The sequence below is a fragment of the Condylura cristata genome, unplaced genomic scaffold (assembly GCF_000260355.1).
Source record: "Condylura cristata isolate star-nosed mole 26May11 unplaced genomic scaffold, ConCri1.0 scaffold00012, whole genome shotgun sequence".
Lineage (NCBI taxonomy): Eukaryota > Metazoa > Chordata > Mammalia > Eulipotyphla > Talpidae > Condylura > Condylura cristata.
Window position 1 is genome coordinate 17,645,712 of NW_004567113.1, and position 19,553 is coordinate 17,665,264.

Below are 19,553 nucleotides of genomic sequence, written 5' to 3' on the forward strand. Positions count from 1 at the left end.
TGTGCTTTAACCCGCTGCGCCACCAGGGAGGGCCCGGTTTGTCTGTTTTAAAATTGACAAGGCGGATCTGTCTGGAGTCCTCTCTGAGGTGCTTCTACTGAAGAGTGGGAGTATGTTAAGGAGGGAGCTTCTAGTAAGTGGCCAACAGGCTTGATATCTTAGGAAAACATTTTAACAGGCGTATCCTTGGAATGGCCTCATACTCTCTCTCACTCAATGCATCATTGTATTTAGCTCACAGCCTGTGTTGGAGAGCATGAAAACCCGAGTTCACTTTGGAACTGGCTTGTGGTCCTCTGTAGTAAAATGTAGCTTCATCTGCCCACCTCAGTGAGAATGACACTGGGGAAACACGTGGAAATGATGCTGCATGAAGACCCTGGGTCAGTGTTGTGTGCCTGCCTGTGGTAGCAGTGAGTGGAGAGGCTGGCAGCCGTGGAGCTGGGAATGCCCCACGCCCCACGCTCAGGCTAACAAGGTATAGATGGCCTACTCTTGTGTGTGAAAAACAAGTTGAGAATAGAAGGAAAAGCAAGTCTCCACACTGCATGTGACTATCTTTGGAATTCTTCATTAGGTTTTCACAAAATACAAAGTCAAACATAATTGTCTACATCCACCACAAAACAATCAAATAAATGGTTAGCACATAAACAATGATCTTTTTCATTTTTAAAAATATAAATAACAGTGTTCAAGGTTGTACAATTTTCTTCCATTGCTTTTTAAGGCTTCATGTTGCAGACCCTTCATTAATGAGCGCTGTGCCTGTCGTCAGTACTCTGCCCATGAGTGAAGAGCCCCCGTGGTTCCATTCCTGAGGGTGACTGACTCGCACTCATCTGCGTGGCCTTTGCCAGTTAAGAACTAAACCATCAATCAAACCCCCTCTGATCAGTTGTTACAGCTTCATTAATTTTCTTTCTGCTACGAATTAATAATAGAAAGGGATATGTTCTCAGCAGCATACACACTCTCAGAAGATAATCACGAAGTGGAGAAGGAAAGAGCAGGCTTTTTCCTGGACAGAGTTTTTTTCCTTTTATCCAGAAAAAAACCAATAGCCCATACAGTTTAAATGGTGGGTTGCAGTGGTACATTTCTTCCACATTAAATAGTGTTGAGAGAAAGGGTGATCTTTCGGTTGGGTATTTTACAAGAGGTTAGAGTGGAGAGGTTAATGCTGGCAAAACATAGCTGAAACTATAATCCCTCATGGGGGTCATTTCACTCTGGAGGTTTGGGGGCAGATCCAGGGCCCTCGCCTTGGGAACAAAATCCGGGGGCAGGCTCTCCAGCAAGCACTTGACCTGTTCCTGGCCCAGTTTGATCTTATCGTCCAGCTTTCGCTGCTCAATGAGGAGCGTTGACTTCATCTTCACAAAGTGCTGGTAATCCTGGAGCTGCTCTGCGGAGAGGTAATTGGCCAGGATGCCCAGCACGACCCGCTCTCTCCGATCCAGGTTCTCCTTGAGTTCCCGTGCGTCCTCATGCTGCCCCGCCAGGACCTTCCTCTTCTCGTTGAGAGAATTCTGCCAAGAGAGATGGGCACATCAGCAAAGGGTGGGGGAGGAAGAGTCTAGATGCCTGCAAGGAAATCTTTCATAGGATTGCGCCATGGCTGAGTGTCTGAAGCAGACTAAGCTGATGAGAATCTGTGTATTGCCCCTACGTTGCATGTCCAGTGAAACCTCAAACACGGCAGCTAAAAGAACAGAACCCCTGTGCCATCAGAAACCTGTGTGTAACGCCTGACTCCCTCCAAACATAACTACAGTAACTCCTTGTTATCCACTTAAGAGTTGGTTTCAGGACAGCTTCCTCTGTCCCACCCCTGTGCCAAAATGCCCAGAGGCGTAAATTCCTTATACTTGGGCTGCGATATACTTAGGTTTCACATCTGAGATTGACTTAGTGCATGTAGAAATCAATGGATGGTAAAAAAATCTGCTTCTAAGCAGACCAAAGCAGTTGAATTGTCCGTGGTCAATGTGTATATGGCTTGCTAACTTGTAAAATCATTGCAGCTTTAATTTGAGAGTGATTATATTAAATTGGCGGGGGGTGAGGAGGGGAGATATTTTCTTTAGGCTTCTGGACTTAAAAAGACAATGATTCTACCTATGAGATTCTGGAGTAGTCAAAGCAGACAGAAAATGGGCTGGTGGTTGCTGGGGACTCAGAGCAGGAGCGGAGTCACTGTTTACCAGGTAGAGCTTCGGCAAAGAGTTCAGAAAAGGGTGTACAATATGACTGTACTAAATATCCCTGAACTATATCCTTCTACATGGTTAAGATGGCAAATTCTGTGTTGTGCACTTTCCCACACTGAAAGAATTGAAGGGTGGGAGGAAGATGGCCAATTACCAAGGTAGCTTAAGTATATATAAGTATTCACAGTGGTTCTTTAAGTGTGCACTGTCAGCAGCATGCCTGGGAATTTGTTAGAAGTATACATTCTTAGGCCTCATTTCTCCTACTGCATCAAAAGCAAGAGAGGGGAAAGCCCAGAAATGTGTTTTAATGAGCCTTCCAGGCAATGCTCTTGCAGCCAAAGTTTGAAAGCCTCTGCCTTAATCCACAAACACGAGTGAGAGTATCATTAGTTCCACCCCTAAATAATTCATTTTTTTTTGGCCTCTGAATCTAAAAATTAGATATTCTATTTAATAATGATGGTGATTTTATATTCTAAGACCAACAGTAAAGTAGCATGTTATCTTTTAGGGTTATCAAAATCTCTAGCATGGTTTTTATTCAATGTAGTGACATAATGAATGTCATTTAAGACATTCTTAAACTTTTGCATTTAGCCATTCAGACTAAGTCACAGCAATTGAAAAATATTACAATGCAAATGTATAAGAAATTATTTCAATGTACTGCAATACAAATACATTGAGGTGGGATTATTAAAGGGCTCAAATGTCTCTGCCCTAAATTCTTTCAAGAGCCAATTAGATCTTACATAATAAAATGCCTGGGGAAAAGTACAAAGTTACAGGTTTTTCTTAAATAGCTCCATTTTCATAGGCTTCCTTTCCTTAATTAGAAACACACACATACAAAAACCCTGATGGATCACGCTGTCTTTGTACTTTTCCAATCCTCATCTTCCCCTTCCCTCTTGAGTCTGGTGACTATTATCCTCAGTTTGGCATTTATTGAACCACTTATTCCCTTTCCATTTCTATGTGTGCTATTTCTTAACAAAGGCTAATGATTATAGAAACCGAGACTGATGTAGTATTTTGCAGGTAAGCAAAGTACTTACTTGTATTGGAGAGGGTGTGTACATTTAACTATTCAGTTGAGTTCTGAAACACCTCTTCTTCCCCTAACTAAATGTTCTTTTCTTTTATATCTGACATCTGTAGCATCCAAACAGGAAACTGAGAATTACTTTCTAACTTCCCTTCCCCTCATCTAACACACCCTGCCTATTCAACCTGCTGATTCAAACTTCTTCTAACTCATTCCCTATTCTCCATCCCCATGACAACTGCCTAAATCAACAGCCTAACCCTTTTTGCTAGACTATTCAGTAATGTTCCCAATTGTAAGTAGCATTCTCACCCTTCCCTAAACTGATTATGTCATGAAATGACTGTGTAGTTCTTCGCCTACAGGCTTCGTCCAAAGTATGACATGTGGGCCTTTGTGCTTATTTTCTGCAGCAGATTCTAGCTACCCCTCCAGATCTTTCTTTTTTTTAAGCTCTGCTCTGTGCTCAGGTAAGCTGAGGGCTCTATCAGCTGTGCTCCCTTGGCCCTCTGGGGTCAGCTAGTGGGAAGCATGGGAAGGAGACTGGAGGTGGCAGGAGAAAGAACTGGAGCATTTATCCCTGGCTCCCTCCTTGCCAGACAGGGGTGGCTGCATTCCTTCACCAAGGCTTGGTGCTGTAGGGAGCTATGGCTACTGTTCTTATAGGGGTCCCTTCGTCGTGTCCTTCAGGTCCAGAGGTATATTTGCCTCCCCACTGATGCCAGTTCTGGAGGGCGGAAGAGGACTTCATTACCCTTTCTTGCCCTTTCTTGGCTTAACTCTTTCCATACCTTCACTGGACTTGGCTTCACTTATCCCTTTTGAGCAAGTTCTCTATTTCCTGTCAGTTCCCAGACTGACTTTTCTAATATTTCTAAAAACAATTCAGCCAAGCAAACACTGCATGTGCTAGAAATTCCAACCATATGCAAATCAGTTCATAAACATCCCACAGTCTTGTCTTTTTTGGGGTCATGGTCTTTCTTGACATGTCCATGACATTTCTTCTAAATGCTACAGACCTTCCCCTTCTGGTCCACCTAGAATTATAGAAATTCTTCTAGATTCTATTCATGTCCAGTTTATTGATGTCCTGTGGCAAGCACCTTGGATGCAACTGCTTTCTCACTAAGCTACGCCCAGCTTAGAAATAATTGGGAAATCTTTGATAGCTGTGAAGACAACTATAGATAAGAAGCTTACAGAAAAGCAAGGAGCTTCTTGGTGGTTGGCACAATTTTCACTTTCTGGCGAGTGTGGCTGTATAAAGTAAACTGTGACAGCTGTGTGATAAGTTCTGCCAGGGCAGGAGTCTGTCTTTTGTTCACAGATGTATCTCAGTGCCTCAACATCTAACATAGTTGCTGTACAGACAAGTACAGCAGAATGCTTTGGGGCCATCAAATTGTGTCCAATTTAGTAAAACTAACCTGCAGCAGGACTCCTCCTACCCTAGCCCATCCCTTACTGGTCTGCTGCGAGGATTCCAGGAGAAGGCACATACTGACTGAGCAGACGTGCATGCCCTAGAGGAAGAACTTGAACTTCATTTACTATTGCTACCACTGCTGTCACCTGCTCTTTTTTTCCATCAAAGGACAGACCTACCCACTTCATCTCTGCTCACTCACCTGCAGCTTCCCCGGAGCTTCTTCCTCATCCCCCACCAGGATAGAGACAAAGGACAGCAATTCTGTGGCATTGTTTTTACTTGCCTAAGTATTCCCTCAGCCTGAAGTGTCTGCATTACATTGGCATGGAAGATGTCTTCTCTTTTCTGGTTCTGTGTACTGGGCACTATTTCTGTCTTCAAGAGACTGTAATCTAGATCATATCTAATCCTACCTTTCTGTGTATGTGGGCTCAGAGGGAAATTGGTTGAACTTAACCACTAAGCCACCTACCCTTTCTTCATTACTGGTATCTTCACCAAGGCTGCTAAGGGCATTCTCCACACGGGCCAGGCGCCCTGAGAGGGAGAGCAGCAAGTTGACCACCTTGTCTAAGTCACCAATGAACATCTTGTACTTGTCAAACTCATTGGGTTTGCACCGCTCACTGATCAAAGCCTCCACCTCTTCTCCCAAGGCGTTATTGAGCTTGATGTCCATTAACAGGCTTTTCTTTGCTTCCTGAAGGGCCTCTAGTTTGTGGGTGAGGCTTCCAATGAGCTCGGCCTGTAACCATAGAAGAGACACACAGCACAGATTAGCAGCTGCAGCTATCAATGGAAGGAGAACTCACTTCTTCCAGTTACATCATCTTTTCTTCAAGGCTAACTAAGCTCAAGCTCTCCCTACTGAATAGGAACTGACCCCCCCCTTGTGGCACAACATTCTTCCTCTAAATGTCCACAACCGCCTCTGCATGAATCTTTTTGGTCCTCACAGGCTGACATTGAGTTCTTGTTGTCTCTTAGTGTCATCTGTGAATAGCTCTGGGAATAACAACTGCTGTGTTATTTACTTTTAGATGTCTGTTCATTGATTCCCACAATAATAGCACAGGCAGGTAGGGTAAAAGATCTTGGTTTACAAATAGAGAATCATCAATGCAAGGGATGAAGGGACTCTTACAAGGTCCCAGAGCTGAGTTGAACACAGTCATGGACATTAGTAGGTCAATTTGTATGTGCCACATACTGGAAGAAACTCACCACGGGCCATCTCCTTTAGTCTTCCCAACAACCTTGTAGATATCATTTTATCCACACACATTGCTGAGGTGAAACACAGACCATTAAACTGGCTTCCTTGCACCTCTTCTCCAGTTACCAGAGATATATATTTTGGCACAACTACAAAACAAAGTTAACTACACTCCGTGATTTGTGAAATTAGCCTTTCATTTTTTTTCTCTTAGCCTAAGGTAGCCAGATGGAAAAAAGACAATCTTTTTAAATATGTAACTGTACCATAAAAAACTTTCCAGTTCGCTTTTTCTTTCATTTCCCCCACCCCCAAGCTATATGTAGTTTCACCGGAAACTTGGTAAAAAAGGATCTATGTTAGAGTAAATGCTCATTTAAAGGAAGGGGAGGGAAGAAAAAGTAACTTTTCTGACTAACTGAAGTGTATTGGTGCACTTTTGGTATTATTTCTTCAATATCCGTATCCGAGAATACAATAATCAGAATATGGGGGAAATATCTATTTCCCCAAGACCTGTTCCACCTGGGGTTGGCCCCAGAGGCCTTCAGTGTGACTAAGGTTTATACTGTTCTTTATACTGTTCTTGATACCCTCAAGTTCTGGCTTAATGGCAACCTCAAAAAACTCCCATTTCATCATTGGTTAAAAATCTTTTGCTTTTCCTGGCCCTCCCTGGTGGCGCAGCGGGTTAAAGCACAGCACTGAGAATCTAAAGCCGCTTCTGCATGAGTTTGATTCCCGCTTGCCCCGGAGGTGACCACATGGCGTGGCAGACCTCTCCTGACCCGCCCGCTGCTCCCCTCAGCAGTGTACTTCGTCGATCTGCCTGTTCTGCTCCCCACTCTGTCTCTGGTGAAGCCTCTCGCCGCCCCTGAGCCTCTGGCTTGTACCCCAGTTCTGTACGCACAAATGAATAAATCTTTAAAAAAAAAAAATCTTTTGCTTTTCCTCAAGCTGTTTAGTTGACAGTTTCAATGCAAAAGACAATTTTAGAAGTGAAATAAAATGTATAGTGTATTAAATTTTATTCCTTCTCAGCTGAAAAGGACTGAGTCCAAAAGCATGCAGATGAGAGAGAATGTTGCTAATGTTAATAATTAAATTTTCCTGGAAAAAGCATTGTTTGCTAAAAGCATTTCTTTCTGCCAGAATTCTGGCTGGCAGCTGTGGTATTTGCCTGCAAGATAACCTGCTAACTATCTCCAGCAACACACCCAGCGAATAGTAAAGATACTGGAATGAAAAACAGTAGGAAAAATAAACACTGCCTGGTTGTATAGTTGTCCACCATTCCTGTTGGACAGGATTCAGTCAGATGTCATTACTTCAGGTTTTTATATGATAATGAGACCAGCCTCTACATGAAGTCAGTCCTGTACTATTTAACTTCTCAGGTTACATTTCCTAGGATTGACACACTAAATGTCACCAAAGGATATTTCTTACAGAAAGCCAGGCTATTCCAAATCCAAAGAGGTAGTTAACTGATAGTACAATCAGAAAAATACCTTTTGCATATTCAAATGTTTTTTAAGTCTATTTCAATGGCTTTGTGTATAATTTCTAGAAAAGGCTTTTGAAAAATTAAATTATGGAAAGAGAAGGTAACAGTCACATTTTTCATTCTTTTAAGTATGACTTATTTTGAAACTAATATTAAATGACATTTCTGAAAGGAACACCAAGCATTTTTACTAGTAATTTGATATGTTAAAAAAAAAAAAACCCTCATTATGATTCTCAGAAGCTGGCATTTGGAGGGACAGGTGATGAGTTTTAATTTGCAAGTGAGCCAAAACCAGTAATGACAAGTCTGTCCTCACATGAGGGGTGAGGGAAAAGCTCTGAGTTTCTGTTGACATCTGCCCAGCTCTCTCAAGCTCCTCTGTGGCTCTGCAGTGCTGAGAGTCCCCAGCTAAGCTCAGTTTAGTGGGCAGGAAGCTGAGCAGCCATCAGAGTTCAGGCTCCACAGACCGATCCACTCAGTTTTTCCTTTGCTGCCCTTTGTTTGTTGTCAAAGTTATCAGTGCTGGGCAGAACCAGAAGCTCATCTATCTACAAAGGAGTGCTTGTAGATTCTAGGCTTCAAGTAAGAATGGACTTATGAAATGTCTAGGAGCGGCCCTGAGGGGCTTCTTTCTATGGGAAGACCCCAGACATGTTTTCATTTCTGAAGGCCTCTCTGGCAGTGATGCCATCTACCAAAAACTCAGCCATATACGCAAATACGAGTACTACTGAACAGCCACATCAGCCACTCCTGGCCCAGATGTTGTATATTTGGATAGTATTTGAATTTTAAAATTTTGCCAAGCCCTTAAACTATGGAATTTGGACTTAAAAATGCAGTTAAAAGGGAATGTTGGCTGTACTAAGTAGACATTTCTTTGCCAGACAGACCTCTTAAACAGATCTACCAACTTGCAGAATTCATTATGGGGGAGAGAAGAGGTGTTTGGGGCCTTGTTTTTTTTAATAACCTACTAGTCTTCTCTGAGGAGCTACTTAATTTGCAAAATCACTGACATTTATCCACTTAACTTCTCAGCTGATATTAACTCACCCTGTGTGAGATGCTATTTATAAAGGTTCCTTCCCAAAACATAGTTTCTCAGGCCCTTCCTCCCACTTCACCATCCAGCTGAGAAGCCTTACTGGGTCCTTCAATCAGGGAACTGGGCTCTAACAGAAAATTCACCATTTACTTGACCTTTTGTGTCTGTTTTCTCAATCCACAGCAAGAGCACAGTAATACCTGTGCAAAACTAATACTTAATTATTGACCTTTTCTCTGTGCCAGGCAGTACTTGTTTTAGTATCAATTGCTCCTCGCAAGAACATGAGGTGATAGGTACCATTATTATACTTGTTTCACTAATGTGGAAAATGAGGTGGGGAGAAGTTAAGCTGCCCAGCTCATGCCGTTACAAGTGCCGAGGCAGACTGAAACGTCAACACTGTGGCTCCATTTGTAATCACTACATTAAAATAGAACCTTGTACAAGCACTTTGTAAAATATAACAGTATTCTATACATTCGAGCTATTTTCATGTTTGTGTCAACGACATGAACAAAATCACTCAGTTTAGTCAGACTTCCCTCAAAGCAGTACCCAATGTCTTCCCATAACACAACTACCTTCTAGATTATCAATACTTAGTCTGCCTCTGCTACTTCATCTCAAGAAATCACTCAGGGCTGTTGTGTGGCTGGAGTATAAGGACAAAGTGGAATTCAGTCTCCTGCTAATAAAAACAAGGACCAATAGAGACATTTCCACACACTGGCTTTGTTCTTGTTTCGTTTGAAATGGGACGCTCTAGGCTGTTACGCATGACTGTTGTCTTAGTTGAGTTTTATCCAAGAGGGAAGGTGGGGGTAGTTTCTAAACAGAAACTGGCTCAAACTTATATTATATGACCTGAGCAAAGCAAAAACAAACATGGAACTCAACTGCCATTTCAAAGATTCTCTATCTCTGCTTTTTACCATCTCCCCTTGGGAAGGCTCGTGATCAGTGTGTTATCTCAGCTACTTATTATGGTCTGTTGGTTTTGGCTCTCATAAATTTGACATAGAAAAAAATTAAATTCTAGACTCATTTCTTTCCTCTCTCCTCTAAGTACCCCTCTATATTCTGTTTCAGTAATGCTAGGAAACCAGGACTCATCTAACTCTCTCCTTTTTCTTGCTTCGCATCTGATCTGTCAGCAGGGTCTGCGCTCAACAGAATGGATACAGAAGAAATGTGTACTGATGTGGTGAAGGCCACATAGGACAAGCCCACAGCCAACTTCATACTCAATGGTAAAAAGCTTAATAGTATTGGAAGTCCTAGCCAGAACAATTAAAAAAGGAAGACATAAAAGATATCCAATTTGGAAGGAAAATAAAACTATTACTATTTGCAGATGACATGATATACATAGAAAATTCCAAAGACTATTAGAAATAAAAGAATACAGTAAAGTGGCAAACTACAAAATACACAAAAATCACTTGTGTTTCCATATGCAAGTAGTGAACTAAACTAAAAGAAAACTAAAAGAATAATTCACATCAGAAGGAATTAAATGGCTTGGAATAAAGTTAGCCAAGAGGTCAAGGACCTTTTGGACACAAAAAAATTTAAGACTTCACTAAAAGAAACAAGATAAAGCTGAAAAGGTATTCTGCGCTCATGGATTGGAAGAATTAACATCGTTAAAGTGGCTGTGTAACTAAAGCAGTAGACAGATTTAATGTAATCCGTAACAGTCACAGTGGCATTCACAAAAACTGAGAAAAAAGTTATAAAATTTATTTGGAACTATAAATAACCCTGCATGGCAAAATAAAACAATTTTTTTGAGGAAAAAAACCAACAAAATTGGAGGTCTCATACTCCCTGACTTCAAAATATACTAGAAAGTGATAGCAATTAAAATTATATGATATTGGAGTAAAAACAGACACACGTAATGGGGCAGAATTGAGCCCAGAAATAAAGCTACACATGTATGGATACAATGGTACAAGAAAAGCCTCTTCAATAAACGGTACTGGGAAAACTGGGCCACCGTCTAACAACATATACAAAAATTAAAATGGATTGAAGACTTGGAATGTGAGATCTAAAAATATAAAATGTATAGAAGAACACATAGGTGATAGGCTCCTTGATGTGGCCTGTATCATGAGAACAAAAGCAGAAATACATGAGGTTACATTTTAAATGCTGCACAGTGAGAAAAGTGCATTAAAATAAGACATGCTACTAAATGGGAGAAGATAGTTACACTTCATATGTCTGACAAGGGGTTAATATTCAAAATATATAAAGAACTCATGAAAGTGAGTAACAGAAAACAAAGCCTGTTCAAAAAAATGGGCAAAAGATCTCAATAGACACTTTTCCAAAGATGACATATGGGTGATGTCCTTATTAGTGAAATGGAAATTAAGACAATAATGGGAGATCACCTCAAACCTGTTAGAATGGCTATTCTCTAAAAGAAACAAGTGTGGGATGGGCATTGGTACAGTAGAAAGGGATACAGAAATTACTCAAAACATTAAAAACAAATCCCATATGATCCTGTTATTTCACTTCTGGGTATTTGCCTCTAAAATATAAAAACCACTAATCTGATCTCTCCCCCATGTTTATTGCAGCATTTACGATCACCGAGAACTAGAAACATTAGTGCCCACTGCCAGATGAGTGAATAAAGATGTGGTAAACATATAATGCAGTATTGCTCAGCTATTGAAGTCTGAAGAAGGTGGGTATAACGAGAGGGTATCATGCATAGTAAAATAAGTCAGATGGAGAACAGTGTGTATCATTTCACTCATATGATATACAGTGAAAATTAATAAACTGCAAAAATCCCTTTAGACTGTAAGACCAATGAATGGTTGTCACAAGGGGCGGAGTAAGGGGTGTGGATAAATTGGGGGAAAGGGACAATGGTGTAAGAAGGGTTAGTGGTCACTTTATAGCACAGATACATGTAAATTGTTAACTTGTGATAATGTGACGTTACTTCAACTTTGTGAGCAGTTCCCAAGGAAGAACAATCAACAAGTACGAACCCTGTTGGGGTTACCAACGCCTTTACAATAGCTTTTATAAACAACCTCCATGGTAAAGTAAACCTTTTTGAAATGTAGTAGAAAAATAAATGTTCTTTGCAAAGAAATACACATACCAAAAACTAACCAAGTTGAAATTCTAGCACTGAAAAAAAAAAAAAAGCCCCTGGCAAATGGAGACAAGAATTTCAGTGAGCTTGAAGATGAAGATTTTTTTTTTTTTAAAGACAGAGCTCTAAGGATTTGTAAGTTAATAAAGAAGTCTAACATTTGTGTCAATGGAGTCACGAAAAAGGAGGAAGAGATTAGTGCATAAAAATACTGAGAGATGTATTAATAGTTGGAAATGTCCCAAATTTGCTGAAAGACATACATAAAGAGAATTAAAAGGTTTGTCAAACCTCAAATACGATGAGCCACACAGATCAGGTGCGCAGATATCATCAACTGCTGAAAATCAATGATTCAGAGAAAAACATTTATTGCCTATAGAAGGGATCAATACTTGCTCGAAGGCAATTTTAATGTGCCAAAGGGAAAAGAATAATCAACTCAGAATTCCATATCCAGTGAAAATACCATTTAGGAATGACAATGGAAGACATTCTTTGATGAAGAAAAACTAAAGAACTGGCATTACCTGATCTATTCTAAAAGAAATGCTAAATGAAATTTTCAGGCTAAAAGAGAGCTAAGATCACGGGATAACTTGGAACTTTAAGAAGAAGGACGAACAACAAAAATGCAGTGCGGAACCATCTGGGTTGCAATGAACTCTTGGGGAAAACCAATTCTGAGAAATAACTTTCTTCTTCCCTCTGAAATATTCCACTAAGTCTTTAAGCCAAAGCCTTTTGGTCTTCAGAACAGAGAATCATGCAGATTTTTGCCAGTTAGATATGACAGGAGTTAGCCAAAGAATTGAAAGTTATAATTATTTAACTGCCTGTAGTTTTTATGCCTGTAAGAAGTTGACAAAGGGGCCCTCCCTGGTGGCGCAGCAGGTTAAAGCACAGCACTAAGAAGCTAAAGCTACTTCAGCAAGAGTTCGATCCCCGCCTGCCCCGGAGGTGACCACATGGCGTGGCAGACCTCTCCTGACCTGCCCACTGCTCCCCTCAGCAGTGTTCTTCCTCGATCTGCCTGTTCTGCTCCCCACTCTGTTTCTGGTGAAGCCTCTCACCTCCCCTGCACCTCTGACTTGTACTCCAGTTCTGTATGCACAAATAAATAAAGTTCAGACAATGAAAGTGTTTCATATTTTAAGTGATACTGATCATATACTGATAAATATCTTAAGGTAGATGCCAGATTCAATTAAAAAATTCATGAATATATCAGAATTCTAGTTTCTAGGAACTCTTAGTGAGTTTCATGTCTAGAAATACATTGTGGTTTGTTGATATTTAAAAAACATTTAAAAAAGTTATTACTTTGAAAAAGTTGGTTGAAAACTACAACATTCATTTTGCTTCAGAATAATCTTGGAGAATAAAAAGTGAGTCTTGGTCAGTATTCAAAGTCATTGCTGGAAAAGCTGTTGTAGCTCACCAGTGAACATTTTCAACTTAATATTGAGCATACCAATAGATGCTTTCAAACTAGTTAAAGATCACATTTTGTGTTCTAAATCAGATATACAAATGTGACGCTAATGAAATTGTGGATTACATAATAAACTTGTAGTTCCTTAAAATAAGTAAAAAAAAAAAAAAAATCAGGGGTCTCCCCTGCCACATAATCTGACCCTCACACTGAATCCCAATGCTTCAACATTGCACAGAAACTCTTGTGTGACCTTCTGGCCATGTGGATCCTTAACAGCCTCATCTGCCATTTGTAGCTTTCTCTTTTCTAAATCTGGTAATTTTACAATGTAATCATGACTCTTTATAGTCAAAAATATCCCCTTACCTGAAGTGCCTTTCTTCAATACACACTCTACCCAGGTTGATTTACATCTCTAGTCTCCTCCCAGGCTACGCTCTCGAATGCCCTTCTTTCTCCTCGTCCTGACATAGCCCAACACACTGTGATTAGTTCACTGCAAAATGTGCACAATACACACGTCAGAGCCATTTTGGTAAATCGCAAAGATAGTATAGCCCTGTGCAAGAAAAGGTAGTCTATACCTGGAACATACAAGGTGTTCAATAAATGGTACTTACTGTTTGTTTCCTGTGAGGAGGAATCCAACATTCCTCCCTATTCTCAGTCTAAAAATACTTTTGCCACACAGTCCTCAGAGTGACAGGGTGATAATAAAGTGAGGAAAAAGCAGTTAAAATTAAGATGGGGAGGAAAAAGTAACAAGTAATTTGCTGCTCTGCTATTGTAAAGCAGGTTATGTCTATACACATAGAGCCTCCTCCCCCCCAAAACTAAGATGTTCAGTTAAATTTGTCATGGCAACCTGGTACTTGTAGTGGTATTTATATTGCTCTCTCTGGGATAAATCTAGACAGACCAATCTTAAGACCCATGAAATGGGGAGAGAAGAGGACTGCACCACAGAGGCAGGTGGAATATGCCAGGTAGTACGCCATGAAGGAGATGATTAAATGGGAAGACGGTGGGCTGGAAGCGTGCGTTACTACAGCGTGTCAGCCACACACTCAGTACACAGAGCTGGGGTGGGGGCGGTCAGAGGAGAGGACTATGAATGACAGAGGTGCCCGAAAACCCTTAAGTCCTTCTGCTCTATTCTCCCCTGTTCCCATGGTCCTTTATCCTGTGGTCTCATTCTAGCACACAAGAGGGCTGAGGATACATACTACAGGATAAATGACACAGAATTACATAAGAAAGTTTCTCTTGGACTTGATTACCACTGACATTCCAGGCTCAGCACGAGGCAGGATTTAGCACAATCCTTTTGCAGTCCTGAGCTGTAAGCATGGTCACAGGCAGCTGTCTGGGACTGTAGGGAAATAGAATGGCAAGAACTTTCTCTCCTGCTGGCAGAGCAGGGCTAAGAGCTCCATGACATTTAAAAATTTCTACAGGAGTAAATTCTGAGTCTCAAGCTATTCCCTAGGGTACTGCCAAGAGTCAGGGAATCAGAAGGTTAACATAACCTCTCAGAAGTGTCTCCTGATAGTCTCTTTCCTTGAACAAAGTTTCTAGACTGACCATTTTTCTTCTTGACACGAATCATGAAATGAAAATCACACACTGTGGGTATTCGTTGCTCAGCTCTGAGAATAGTGTCAGGTCCCTGTGCTGAGTCAGAGGCAGAGGGCCTAAGTTCTCATTCCATTTATGAGACTTTTAGGAAGTAACTTAATTCCTAACCATCTGTTTATCATCATGTACAGATGGAAACGCCTGGAGAGCATTGATGAAAATGCTCACAATACCACCTCTGTCCAAAGTCCACTGACGGTGTAAGTGAGGTTAGTGACGTGACAGCCCCTTCCCTCCCGCGGCCAGGGACCAGTGACCCCGCCAGAGCCTCATCTCACTGGGCAGGGCAGAGCAAAGGTCCCTCTTCTCCCATTACCTTCTTTTCATTGACATCTGCCTGCTCCTCTTCATCACTCACCACTTCTGGCATATCTTTGATCTTGTTCAGAAGCTCAGCTTTGGGGGCAGACACGCTGTAGTAGGCTGGGCAGTTGACCAGCATGCCCAGTGCTTCCTTGTCTTCATTTCTGGATGTTAAAGAACAAACAGTCATACTGTGCACACATCAGAAGCATCTTTTCATAATCGCCTGTATACAGAAGATGTTTACAAAATTCCATTCCATTTTTTCTTTTTTTAAATATAATAGTTCATTTTTTTACACATTTTGGCCTTTTTTTCCCTCTCAATTGTAATCCCTGTGGGTTTCCCATGCACTGTACACTGGACTCCAGGGAGGGCAGTCATCCTCTCCAGGTCTGCCCCTTTGTGGTATTATGATCCTGTCTCCCTATTTCTCAGAAAAACAATGGGGGTATCATGAGTCAGTCAATGTGAAAGTAGTTTCAAGATGCTGCCCAAATATTACTGCCTTCTCCTCCAAGGTCTGGCATCCTCTTCCTCGGACACTTACCAATTGTCCTACGCATCTAAGTCTGGTACCATGTACGCCTGAGCAATCTGGAGCTGTGGGTCCACATTGAATAAATACAAGGTGTGACATCAACCTGCTGATTACACGGCAGCGGGTTTCAAGGCTGGAGAACACGCTAGGAATGGATATCTTGGGCGTTTTCTATTTTACGACAACTAAGTTGCTATGCACATTATGGGTAGGATCCTAACCCACTGAATAAATGACCTTATGGGGAAAAAGGAGGTTCTAGTGAAGAAATATTTCAACTATTCAATTTTGTGAAATTATTTGATACTTAGATCATCATCTTACAGTATAAAATCCTACAAACAGCCATTTGTACTTAGTTTCCTGCTGGGTCGGATTATTCCCCTAAGCAATCTAACTACATCTAACCCAGTAAATTGAAAAATAAGACTACTTTCTGATATATGACTCCCTCCCTCCCATTCAATTCATTGCAGGCTTTTTACGCATTGAGAACTCAACCTCTCAGGGCTGTTTGGACAGTCTCAGGCACAACAGGCCAATGCTCATTTTCACCAGAAGATGGCACTTGCCATCCTCTGGAAATTTCTGAGGAGGCCCTCAAAGCTCTAAGAGCTTTGTGATCATCTCACCTCTAAATTGACTGAATTATGTTCTGAATGATCTAGAGCTACAAAATGCTCTTATAAGGACGTGCTCATAAGTGACTTTGGTCTGACTACAGTGAGGAAGCAGAACAGAATGAAATGAACGGAGCTGCCTCGTTCTGACCAACCAAACCATGGAGACCTGACCTGACACACCACAGAAACATCTTTTGAGTCCCGCATGGCACCCAGTGGATTGCCTGACAATTGTAGGCACTCAGGAAAAATATTTGCTCAATGCACAATCCTGGATAAGTCCCTTCACTTTGACTAGTCTTTGTTTGCTAAATTGAAAATTCAGGGACAGACAAGGTTCAGACCTGTTAGGAGAGCCTCCGTAACATCAATTCACTTTCAAGTACTATATAGATCTCCTTTTACTTCTCTCTCCCACGAGTCAAAGCATGGTATTCCTGTTAGTAATTAAGTTGGGATCAGCTGGAAATTTCTAAAATGCAAGTCCAAATTTAGATGAAATGTCCTGTTTTTTTTTTGTTTTTATTTAGCCTGGAAGCCACCAATTGCTGAACCTCAGTCTGTAAATCCACAGAGTGTTCATTGAAAACGAAAAAGCAAATAAAAACCACTCTAAATCTTTCCTTTAGTGGTCCATCTTTTTTTTAAAGATTTATTTATTTGTACATACAGAACTGGGGTACAGGCCAGAGGCTCAGGGGCGGCGAGAGGCTTCACCAGAGACAGAGTGGGGAGAACAGGCAGATCGATGAAGTACACTGCTGAGGGGAGCAGCGGGCGGGCCAGGAGAAGTCTGCCGCGCCATGTGGATCACCTCCGGGGCAGGCGGGAATCAAACTCATACGTGAGTGGCTTTAGCTTCTTAGTGCTGTGTTTTAACCCGCTGAGCCACCAGGGAGGGCATAGTGGTCCATCTTTTAAGGGAAGTCAAATATGCAAGAAAATACCACAGTCACTCAGGAGAAGTCATAAGAATGGGGAGTCAGACTGTGGGTGGGCACAGGACACAGGTCCCGGGCCTGTAAACAGTGCAAGGGAAGCATGAGGGGCAGAGGCTCACTGATTGAGCAACACTCGCAAGTGTGGCCCTACGGATCTTGTATTTTCGGGATCTGAGCAGACATCCACCCTAACTCTTCAAAGGTGAATGTTGGGGTGGTGCATCCCAGGGCACAATATAGATCTTATAGCATGTAGGACCATGGCACCCAGTTCAGCAAGATGCCACCCTCTCACGCTTCCCGGTGATGCAACGGGTTAAATTGCAGCACTACAAAGTTATCCGCAACTGCCTCAGCATAAGTTCAATCCCCGGTCAGGCAGGTGACCCACATGGCTCGGCAGACTTCTCCTCTCTCACCTGCTGCTCCCCTCAGCAGTGTGTTTTGGTAGATCTGCGTTTTCTGCTTCCTACTCTGTCTATGGTGAATCCTCTCACCACCCCTGCAACTAGTCTGTACCCCTGTTCTGTATGCATAAATAGAATCTTTAAAAAAAACCTAAAAAACTAATAGCCATTTCAGAAAGTTCTTGTACAGATGAAATAAGATGATTTATAACTTAATACCAGACACAAACAATAGGTATTAATGGCAGTTGCTACTATTAGTACTATTTTTGTGAATCAAGTGCTTGGCAACTTGGGGTCAGTCTAGCCCACACCTACTCCTCAGAACTATTGCCCAAAGCTGAAATGGAACGTCATTCTCTGCTCAGAATCTTTGGAAGCAGGAAAAGAGCAGATAAATAGTGCCCGACATATCATCTCCCCCATGGATAGAGTTCAGCTTTATGTCTCTTAGGGACCATTACCAGGGACTTACCTCTTGCCTTCATACCCCGGGTAGTCCACCGTTCTCTGCACGGCCTTCCCCGTTACACCGTTTTCCTTCAACTTAACATCTCGGGGAAATAATCCTTCCATCAGGTCCATGGTTGTCTTCATTCTGGAGTCTGGATCCAAAATATCTGCCAGAGATTTGTCTTGGTGGACAATTTCCTTGGCCAGAGTCTCTGTTCTGATGTCTTCAGAGGTTTTCTGAGGACCTAAGCTGACATTCTTTTCTGACCCTTGAATCCCATTAACTGGATCATGGCTCAGGCTTTGGGTCTGGATGGGAGGTGACTTCCCTGGGGTTGGCTGCTTGACAAGAGTCCCAGCAAGTTGAGGTGTAGCTTCTGTGGTGGAGGGTGGGTTGGTCTTGTTGACCTCTGGGCCCCTGATAGAAGTCTGTGGTCTGGAAGCCAGTAGCTGATCACCATCCATGTGGGCTGCACCAGCCCCTGGCTTTTCCTTGGCAACTGTCACCTTGGCATATTTGCTGGAGCTGGTAGGGACAAGAAAAGAGAGAGGTTTAAGAGAAGAGTCAACCGAGGATAAAGATGAGAGCGTGAAGAAAGACTAGGGAGGTTTTCCACACTAAGGTTGTACTTTTCTACATTGGGAATGGGGCAAGATAGTCACATTTCTGAGATTACCCCCCTAAATTGCAGGGTTCTTAAGGGCCTTCAACTGAGCCCACTTATTCATCACAGGGAAGTTGTGTCAACTTTTGACGACATATTTGTAGATTCCAGAGCTTTCTGAAAGGTCCTGCTGAATAATGGACAGTGGTAGTAAATCACTCTTGTGGTATTTAAGGAAGTTACCAAAAAGGTGATGTCAGGCAATCCGTCTTTTTTTTTTTTTTTTTTTTTTTGATGTTACCAGCAGTCCCTTGCCCTGGGGACATGCATTGGGAAATGCTTCTTTCCAGTTCTTCTGGCTTCCAACAAGTTCCTCCCTAAACATCACTGACCTTTGGCTCTCCTCCATTCTTCCCATGGACAAGGTTGATTGTGGGAAAGAGAGGCTAACCACATTCTTCAGCATTACAATTCAATACTCCACCAGTAACAGAAGTGGTACTTTCATCCTCCATATGTCTCCTTCTTGTCTCATTTCTTCATTGACTCGATACTCAGGCAGGAAGAAGGATGCTATGTTTTGTGCCCTTTGAACTTATATCCATAGAGGTGCGCTGTGCCTCTTGGGTTGAGGCTTTATCTTCACTTCTGTCTTACCCCATGACTACTAATATCATACCCACACAGCGTAAACAAACGAACCAGTTCCACCTGTCTTCTGAGCTAAGCTTGTATAAGAGCCTCCACTCCAGACCTTTCCTATGGGCCAAAAGGAGGGTCAGAAAAGCCTGGAATGTAAAATCTCATATTAGAGAGGGGAAAGCTTTTGCTCTGCAGATGAAGGCATGGCCCACTCAGAGTCTGTCCACTCACCTGGTATGGGGACTCCTGTAATCCTCGCTGTCCAGCTGAGCCTCATACAAAGCTTGGGGAGGAGGTGGAGGAAAGTCATCCCCGGTATTCACCAGAGTTTCCTCGTTCTGTGGGGGTGGAGGCGGGGG

The 19,553-nt window shown here is 42.0% G+C and overlaps 1 protein-coding gene across 1 annotated transcript in view; it reads right to left on the reverse strand.

Moving 5' to 3' along the window:
• Window positions 1–582: 582 nt before the first annotated feature.
• SHROOM3 (shroom family member 3) overlaps window positions 583–19,553 on the reverse strand; it is a 61,766-nt gene continuing 42,795 nt past the window's right edge. The window contains exons 6-10 of the mRNA XM_012724244.1: window positions 19,426–19,553; window positions 17,970–18,473; window positions 14,996–15,146; window positions 5,169–5,441; window positions 583–1,532 (exon numbers count right to left, since the gene is read on the reverse strand). The exon at window positions 19,426–19,553 is cut by the window's right edge and continues 4 nt beyond it. Of these exons, the coding sequence (XP_012579698.1) occupies window positions 1,164–1,532; window positions 5,169–5,441; window positions 14,996–15,146; window positions 17,970–18,473; window positions 19,426–19,553 (1,425 nt within the window). The 3' untranslated portion in view covers window positions 583–1,163. The remainder of the gene's footprint in view (window positions 1,533–5,168; window positions 5,442–14,995; window positions 15,147–17,969; window positions 18,474–19,425) is intronic.